Source organism: Coffea eugenioides, chromosome 8, assembly GCF_003713205.1.
Source record: "Coffea eugenioides isolate CCC68of chromosome 8, Ceug_1.0, whole genome shotgun sequence".
In the NCBI taxonomy this organism is placed as follows: domain Eukaryota; kingdom Viridiplantae; phylum Streptophyta; class Magnoliopsida; order Gentianales; family Rubiaceae; genus Coffea; species Coffea eugenioides.
This window is the reverse complement of record NC_040042.1, coordinates 23,730,953-23,741,187: the sequence shown is the minus strand read 5'-3', so window position 1 is coordinate 23,741,187 and position 10,235 is coordinate 23,730,953. Positions and strand designations below refer to the sequence as shown.

The window sequence follows — 10,235 nt, the reverse complement described above, 5'->3', positions numbered from 1 at the left end:
TTTTATCTTTTCACATGATACAGTACTCAGATTGAGCTAAAATTTTACAGGCAATTATAAAATTTCATTCGCTACAACTTTCATGTTTTGTACTAAGCCTAATTCGGCCTCCATCATGGTCAACCAGAATCGGGCAGAACAGGGTAGCTTGGTTTCCAAATTCTGAAATTTGCACCTTTACTCTATAAATTCATATCTAACAAGTGCTCTATCATCAAACCCACCAATTACTAGCGCAATAACATCAATTAAGAAGTAGATAACCATAATCAAGGCGAAAAATATAAACCTTAGCTAAACATCGCAACATATCATTTAACCCATGAAATTTTCCCCATAAATCCATCAAAACTACGACTTTAAACTTCTAGTTTACACATATAAGAAGTAGAGGGAAGTTTCTTACCAAATTCACCTTAATCCCTATGTAAAGAAGCTGCCAAGACCTTCCTTTTTTCAAATCACTCCACCAAAACCCTTAAACTTCCTTAGAGATCAACTTTTGTGGAGAAATTTGCAAGATTTTCGGTTGAAACTCAAGATTGAGACTTGAAATTAAGGTGCAAGGTGAAGTTTTTTTCTCTTCTCTCCTCTCTATGGGTCGGCCAAGCAAGAGTGAAAAATGAAGGAATTTTGGTCAAATTTTTGTTTTATGAAGGTTAAAATAAGTTGGTCAAAGTCCAACTTCCATAGATGCCTTGACACTTGTTTTCTTTCTAGCATTTTCTCTCATTTCTCTTGGTCAAATATTGTGGCTGATGTATGAGATATTTTGAGGGTTAATTAGCTGAAATAAAATGAGAAGATTAAGGTAATAAAGTATGGGTCAAGTAGTGTGTTTACCTGATAACAAACGGTACCTGTCGGTTCGAGCCGATTTTCCTTAAATCGCGTGTACTAGAGTTTTAATTTATAATTCACTAACTTATTATTATCACTTCTAATCACACACTTAATATCATCTAAAACTCACTCTTAATCACCAAATTTGATCTACACTCCGTACCGATTAATCACACTACGAAAAGGCGTAAAATCCTAATTCTTGCTAATCTTGAAAACGAAAAGGGAAAACCCTTAATTCTATGTTCATTTGCACTTATTGTGGAGCGATTGGGTAGTAGGGTTATTATAAAGTAATAATTTCCAAATAAAAGGGAATTTTTAAGAAAAATATAAGAAAATTTTCCGGTCGTCACACTCTCTCCCCCTTAAAGAAATTTCGTCCTCGAAATTTCATGCATATATCCGTAAATAGTTCATGGTATTTTTCTTGCATGTCATTCTTTAGCTCCCAAATCTCATCATTAGCCAAACATGTAGCCAGATAAGGGAAAACATGAATTGTACCTTGGTGGTCTAAAGCATATACTCTAGTTGGCCCTTTGGATTTATCCCCTCATCTATTCGGTTGTTTAGCGTTTGATGTGTCGATTGGCTGGGTATCACTGATCAGTGGACAATTGGCGATCTGGTGCTCAGTACTTCTACACCGTAAACACCTTCGAGACTTTCGCCAGCAATTATCTTCTGTGTGGTTGGATTTCCCACAATATCCACAAGATACTCGAGGGGTTGGGGTCTGACCTCCTTGCGAGGCACTTCTTGCTTACCCCCTTCCACCGGAGGCTCTTCTTGAAGGAATTTTCTTAGGTGTCCCCGAAAGTTCCTCACCACCATCTCCTCGACCCATTTTAGAGTATGGCCTACCTAGATCACCTTGATCTTGCCCCTGACTTCCACCAGTGTACCTCTCCTTTTTGCATGAAAAACCTTACTTGTGCCCTAGCAATTTCTATTCTCTGGGCTTTCTCCAGAACCTCCGTAAAAGTGTTAATTTGGCTGCCGCCAAAGCCTCCTATATTTCTACATTGAGTCCCTGTACAAACCTTCTAACCCTCCTTTGCTCCGTAGTTATCAATTCGGGAGTAAACTTTAATAGCTTAGTGAACTGAGTCTCGTACTCAGATATACTTAGGGTTCCCTGACGGAACTTAATAAACTCATCCTCCCTCTTTTCCTGGACTATCGGTGGAAGGTACTTCTCATTAAACTCTCTTATGAAATTCAACCACGTCGATGCAGTCTCTTCTCTCTCCCATTTAGCTCTAACTACATTCCACCAAACCCTGGCTGGACCCTCAAACTGAAAGACAGCGAATTGCACTTGTCTATCCTCCGCATAGTTCAAAGCGGCGAATATATTGATCATGATTTCTAACCATCTCTCCGCTCCCTCAGGATCCGGTCCTCCCAGGAACTTAGGAGGAGAGAACTTTTGAAATCTCTCCAGGGCCCTATCTTTTCCCTATTTCAGGATCTCTTGGTTGACTCATAGGGGTTTGACCCTGTTGCTCTACCAAACAAGCAAGAATGTTAGTCATCTGCTGAATTGCTGTTGCTACCTGGTCCCCTCCTTCTGCTCGGGGTCCAGGTTGAGGTTCAACTGTTTCACCTCTTTCCTCCCTTGGTTCTTGCACCGGTTCCTGTGCCTGTCTACCCCCACGGCCACGGTTAGAATCGCGTCCTCGGTTAGTTCTACGTCCTTGGCTCCGTCTACCCTCCATACATCTTTTAAACAATAGCCGATATAAGTATAAGAAAAATAAAGTGACTATAAAATTCGATAGAAGCATTTTCAAATCATAAAGTGAAAAATAATAGAACACATTGAAAACAACATACTTTCTTTCTAGCAATTCGCATTTCCTATGGAACATTAACCCCAAGTGTTGTTCAACCACAACACTTAAGCAAAACTCGAAAAAGTATAACCAGGTATGTACACTTGCATGCTAAGGATTTCAATTCTCCCTAATATCTTCAATCTATCCCAAGTTCAGACTATTAGCCTTCCTTGTGCCTTGGCCTTCACCATCCTTACTCTTTCTAATATTATTCGAAATATTGACTTATTATAACGGTATCACTCTTTGGTACTCAGGTACAAGAATCTACAATCAGATAATTCACAATTCGAACTGGCCAGTCCCCAAGAGTAAATCATCTACTTTTGAGATTCCTACCCAACATACATATCTAATATCTCAAACAATGGACATTCTTCCACACTTAACAAGCCAATCCCCACAGCCCGAGAACCCTCTCTCGGCACGAGCTCGATAAGAGCTCTGATATCACCTGTGACGGCTCCACCTCCCCCTAGGGCGAATCTTAGGGTTTAGTGAGTCGCCTGCCCAACTCTCGTCAGGACTCACTCACTCGTATTTCACGTATATATCCATAGACGATAAATAACATCACAATTCAAACTTATAACATACATCGATGCACAAATCAAGATACAAAACTTCTATACACCCAAAATATTTCAAAGTATATACAATCCAAGTACAAATCATTCTAATCGAGTGATAGCGCGAGTACAATTCAAAAGTCAAAACATCTAGACTACGCTAGTCTGTCACGCCTCGCTCGTACCCCTTGTAAGGAAAACAAATGGCGTGGAATGAACTAAAAGCCCAGTGAGATTCCAAATAGCAAGCTAACCATTATGTAAAAGTACAAGTATCAACGTAGCAAAAGTACGAGCATAACAAGTTCATAAAAGTGAACAATACACTTCAAGCAGCCAATTTCAAAATGAACGAGTGTAAAATTCTTTTTCTAAAAGACACAATAACACTACGAATAACAATCAAAGTATAAGGATACAGATGGCTCTCAGGAGCCAAATTCTCATTGCTTCACCAGAGCTTGATCAAGTATTAGTTGACACTCCGTCAACTTTCACGTAAAGTAACTAATTCGGTAGTACTTCGCTTAGCTCCAATCCATCCATCTTTCAACTCCCTTAATTCTATGTTCATTTGCACTTATTGTGGGGTGATTGGGTAGTAGGGCTATTATAAAGTAATAATTTTCAAATAAAAGAGAATTTTTAAGAAAAATATTAGGAAATTTTCCGGTCGTCACATATATAATTGAGAGAGATTCTTGTAGACACCAAATTTTTATCAATTTTAATATTTTCTTGAATTTTTTTCTATTTAATGAGACATTTATTTTCTTGTATTCTAATGTGTATTTTTTTCTTTTTCTTTTTTGTAGGTTTATTTTAAGAAAAAAGAAAAAAATAGAAAATTAAGAAATAAAAAATCATCCTAATCATTTTGTTTCTCCAAATATACTATTAATCCAAATTATGTGACGCCCCCACTTCTCCCTAAGGCGAACCAAAGGGTATCCGCGGAACGCCTGCCCAACTCTCACCAGGACTCAAGACAATTTCCGTTCAAGCTTAATACAATACTAGCCATCACGACAAGGTAAAGTAAGAAAGAGAAATCGCTTCCATAAATAACATTCAAACTTACACCACGAGTTCCACAATACATCAAGTTTTCAAAATATACAATTGCTAAAAGTCTAGTCGATTACATTCGAAACGCTAATACCAAAAGTATACCCCCAAGGGCTTCTTCGAGTTTCACTCCGAATCCGTTCCTCTTAAGAAAAACAAATCTACGGGGTGAGCAATTGCTCGTGAGGCCAAGAACACACATGCAAGCATGTTGTCCATGTAACAATCCCAATTAGCAAGTCAAACGATAATATTCAAGTAATTAACAATTCAAGTGTAATTTAAACAGAAACAATTCAAGGATATGATAGCTCTTAGGAGCTAATTTCCACTTATTTTGCCAATCTCATTCGTATACCATCCTGTGATGACTCTCCGTCAATCGGGTCGGTATTTCCAATCCGTAGAACTCCACTTACTTCTCATGTCCGTCCACCGTATATCGCATCGGGCCCGAACGTCATTTATAAGGCAATACTCCACGAGTATGCCAAGCGAGATCTCTCCAATAGATCAAGCTTCTCATGTTATTCTCACGACTCACCGAGATTCCCGACCAAACACCTGCCGGCTCGAGTCCCAAGGTCGGCCTATGAGTTTGGATTTCCCTCATGTAATATTTTGAGAGTCGAGGAGATTCACTCGAACGACATATGCAATCATAGCATACCATTTCATGACATTCAAGCATTCGATACATTCAATCATTCATTTCATTTCAATTAAGTCATTCATGATCCATTCATTTCATTTCAATCAATTCAATCATGAGTCATTCATTTCAAATAAGAACGAGTGCGGTAAAGTACACACTCGACTCCATTTTCAAAATTTTCAATCATTAATAGCAGTTAAGCATGTATCAAGTTCGCATACACTTGACACTCACCAAGTAAAATAAGAAACAAGTGAGAAATGTCCACTCGAGGGTTCAGCCGTCCACCGTGGGATTCTCTCGAAGGTCGTCCTGGGTGCCTGAGCAATTAATAATGAACTATTACACACTATAGTTTAAAACCCCTAATTATCGAGGAAGATTGCACTCTTGTACAATCTAAGAAGAAATCATGAAAATGAGCCTTAATTACTCGCAAATCGAGGCTCGAAAGTGGAGTTTTAATAATACAAGGAAATTTGATTTTCATCTTTGAAATCAAGTGCAAAACGGTCAAGCAATATCGAGGGAAAATGGTGAGTTCTAAAAACTCAATTTCTTTTAAGTTCGAAAATTTCAGATTTGACAAGCAATTTTTGAAAAATCATAACTCACTCTCTGAAAGTCCAAAATTGGAAAACTTAGTACCGTTGGAAACTACTTCCAAGTTACTAAAAGTTTCTAGAAGGTACTTTTCCATGATTCCAAATAGAAGACATTCAAGTTTTGGTTTCAAGTTGCCGATTTGGAATACCAAGACAGTTTTGAGGTTGGTTTTTGGCCAACTTTGAAAATTCGGCAAAATTCACAGAATATGAATTAGCCGCTAAAATTTGGAACTCAATTAGAGTTACAAACAAAGTTTAAAACACAACAAACGGAACAAGAATTGGAGTTTTGAGCGCCAAAGTTGCTGAAATTTCCTCACTGAACAAAGATTTTCCAAATTTGAAACTTGAATTTTGGGACTTTAGTTGAGCATCGAAATGGAATTGGAATGGCACCAATTTTGGTCGTATTACCCTACCATATAAGGGCTATTCCTCTGTCAAATTTCATACTAAAATTCATACGGGAAGTCAGTTAACAAAGTTACTAAAGTTCCAAGAATTTCCAAGGCAAATCTGCCTTGTACTTCCGTTTTCCCTTTTCTAACTTTTGGGTCAATGAAATTGTGACAGCCCCACCTTCCCCTAAGGCGAACCAAAGGGGTTAGTGGACTGCCTGCCCAACTCTCGTCAGGACTAACGGTTCGGTATAGAGCGAGCTAATACGATCCGGAACTTACAAACGCGCGTAAACAAGTCAAAATGTCAAAATAAAAAAAATAAAACCGGAGTCGGCCATGAATAGTAACCGACCCGTCGAAACCTTAACCAAACATCAAGCAAATATTTACATGTTGAAATTTAGCAGATACAATCCAAAGCAGCATACCAAAGTGATTCAAAAGTGGATACAAGTACGGTTTGCCAAATCAAAAGAGAAACGGTCCCAAAAGTACATTTAGGGTTTCAATAAATGAGCTATACAAAAGATATGTCCAACTAGCTCAATTCGGCAACCAATTATCAATTGCAGTCCAAAAGTATTTATTTTCCTGTAAGGAAAACAAAAGGAATAGGGTGAGCTAATTGCCCAGTGAGATAATACCACTCAATCAGCAAAGTTCACATAAGTATAAAGTTTTTCATTTCAATTCATCAAAAATAAGCAAAGACACACATTAATGGTGGAGATAAAAAGGATACGGGCGGCTATCAAGAGCCCTTTTCCTCGTTTGCATTCTTGATCGAACCTCATTGACTCTCCGTCAATGTTTAAAAGTAACCAACCGTAGACTTCACTTTACTTCCATTCCTTCCACCCAACATACCCCTACCGGGCCCGAACTCCAAACACTTGCACTGTGGTATTACTCGAGTATACCGGAATCGAGAGTCTCGTATACTACAAGATTCCATATAACTTTCCCCAAGGCTCATTAATTGTCACGACCAAGCCCTCGCGGCTCGATTCAATCAACTACCAATGGGGTTGAGCTCAATGATAACAATCATGGTCGTTGGATACTCGTCCAAACGACACCAAGTCATGTACTTCATTTCATGTAACATTCCAATAACATGAGAAATAAGTGAGAGTGATAAAGTACACCCTCACTTCAACCAATATCAATGGTGCAATAACATTTAACTCATCAAGTTCAAGTATCAAAGCCATATAGTAACACACAAGTGAGTAGTACACTCACCAAGCTTGAAAGTGATATTTCATGCACTTCCGTCAAAGGAACGTCGTGAACCACCGTCACGCCCTAAAACATGCAAACAAGTACAATGAGACTCGATAACGAGTCATAAACCAATGCCAAATATTCCCAAAATAGGGTTTCATAAGCACACACAAGCAATAGAGGAAATCAGAAAATCCGGAAATGGAACTAGCTTTAACCCTGAAAAAAATAGTTTTTGACGTCATTTTGCAGTAATGGCACCAATGACACTACGATTATCGGATGGAGGTGAAAGATACACCGTTTCGAAGCTAAGAGATTGGGCTACAATATTGAAGAAGGTCACTTAACCCAGTTTCGAGTGTAACCAGGTCAAAAATGCAATCTACTACACCAGAACCGCAAAACAGATTCACAGAACGCATTCTAGTGCAAACATCATAAATCAGCCTACCTAAGTCCAAATACAGAAATTCTAAAGCCATCTGAAAGCTAAGAAATAGGGCTACATTTCATCAGAAGACCTCAACAACCAATTCGGAAGCATTCCTGACCAAAATAACCAATTACAGAAGCAATTTCCAAATTCGGGTAAAACCAGGGCAGCAAGGGTAATTCCATCTTTTCTCAAGCTACGCTACTCCGATTGACCTGAAATTTTGCAGGCATCTCTAAAATATCATTACCTACAACTTTATGTTTTAACCCAAAGCCAATTCGACCTGTAACTATGAGCTACAAAATCGGGCAGAATGTAGAACCTTAAAACCCTAACTTTTCAATTTTCTTCCAAAACAGAAATTGCTTGCAATTAACCACTTTTTCCACCTTCTAGCTTCATTAAATTCCATTTCCAATCATCATACATGACCACATAATCATATTCATATGAAAACAGAAAAATCACCAATAATTATAAAATTTCACCAATTCAACCAAAAATCAAGATTTAATCCATAAAATTGCATCTTATACCACCACTAATCATGAATTAAGCATCATTAGAGGGAGGAGAGGGGTCCTTCTCAACTTACGTTAGCAAGACAAGAAAAAGAGCAACTAGTCCTCTTAGCTTTCCAAATAACTCGACAAAACAACTCACAAACACTCCCTTAAGGGTTTCTATGGAACAAAAACAAGAGTAAATGGTTGATTTGGTAGATTGGAGCAAGATTGGAGCAAACTTGGAGAGCTTTCTTTCTTCCTTTCTTGAGAGAGAGGGCCGGCCACTAGAGCTTGGAAATGGAGGAATTTTTGGTAAATTTTTAGCTTATTTAGTCAATTGGTAAGACATGGAATAGTAGTCGAAAGTTTCTACCAACCCTATGGTGACACTTGTCACCATCATTAATTGCTTGCCTAACTTTTGTCTCTCTTATACCAATCCACTTAGCATCCTCTACTTATCTCTTAACACCCGGTAAATTAATTCCAGTATCCAAAACTTAACCTAGTTGACCGAATTTTTCCGAACTTTTCGCACTAGTGGGTCCCACGTTCGATATACACTCTTAATTTTACATGAACGAACTTATACTAGAAAAATGATTTAAAAACTATATTTTGCTCATAAAAATTATCTGGGGAATTTGCTAATAAAGAAAAGGTATAAAAGTGTGCAATTAAATAAAATAAAGTCTAGAAATTCGGTAAATTTTCGGGTCCTCACAGAAATCATCTCAACATGGTTCATTTATGAAGACAAGGTCTAAGAAACATCCAAAATACTTTTGGTAGGTGGTCACTGAGACGACCCCATCGCACCCAAAGGCGTATCAAAGGGCTTAGCGGACCGTCTGCCTAGCTCGCGCTAGGACTCAAAACGCAAAGCAATAAAAATAATATAAACTAAAAGGGTACTACTCACAATATATACAACTCCAAAAAAGTTCTATTTACATCTTCCAAAATAGCTATCCAGACTACCACATTATCTTATGTTAATAACCAACAACAGAAAGTAGACCCTATGAAGGGTTCTTATATAGATCACCAAAACAAGAAGAAACATCTTAATTATCCCACTATGACAAACGAAAACTATCTATGCTAGTGATAGTGCCAAAAGAGTCCCCCGCGTCGTCCCTGTTAAGGAAAGCAAAGGAAAAGGGTAAGCTAGAAGTTTAGTAAATAAATAGGGGTAAAAACGTAAATTGCACATTAAGACGAACAATTATATCACCAAGATGTCAAATCAAAAGTATAAACGTAACAACACAAGTTAAGGATACAGGTTGGCTCCAAAGCCAAATCATGTGCCACGTGTGACCTCCTGTCGACACTCCGTCGACCACAAATAATGGTCCGTAGAACTCCACTTGTACTCCCACCGTACCCCTTATCACCCTCACTGGCCAGTCACCTCACAAAATGGCTAACTTGGTTCACAAACTTGTGACCTCAAGACTAGATTGGACTGATTTCGACCAAACCCCGACCTGCTCGAATAGTCCGTCTAAGTCTTAAGATCGGGCCCCAAATTCATCATATTTCACAATTCTCAAAATTCACCCCGAGCTACAAGCTCAAGGGGCTCAGTCCCAAAACAGTTCATATACACAGGTCAAGTACAAATATGTATGCACATTAAGGTTTAGGTCGAGTGTGATAAAATACACTCTCGCCTAAGTACCTTTTTATTCACATTAAAACACATAAGCAACTTAAATATCAAAACGGCCTGAATACTTACGTAAAGAGCAAGTATAGCAAAAATGCGAAGATCACGTCACGTATAATAGCTAGTAAGCCCTACTGGCTCCGTCTAACCCGTCATCGTCTGAAATAAAAGATTGCACCACATTACTGCACAAATGAATACTAAAATGCATAAATAAAGCGAAACGGCAAAACGGACACACGCGCGCGCGGAAACGGTGAACGGAAACGGAAACGGCCGGCAAAACAGAAACGGAAACGGGCAGATTTGCCGTCCCAAACTGTTTTGACTAAAAGTTAGGCTAGGAATGTCGGATTAAGGCGTGTGTGACACCGCTTCGAAGCTAAGAGAACGAATTACA

General features: G+C 38.6%; 1 protein-coding gene across 1 annotated transcript; it reads right to left on the bottom strand.

Annotated features, from left to right (window-relative positions):
- Positions 1-1,858: 1,858 nt before the first annotated feature.
- On the bottom strand, positions 1,859-2,567 carry LOC113780427. Its single transcript, XM_027326231.1, has 2 exons — positions 2,406-2,567; positions 1,859-2,308 (listed from the first exon to the last, which is right to left on the bottom strand). The coding sequence occupies exons 1-2, from the start codon at positions 2,565-2,567 to the stop codon at positions 1,859-1,861; spliced, it is 612 nt and encodes a 203-aa protein (XP_027182032.1).
- Positions 2,568-10,235: the final 7,668 nt, after the last annotated feature.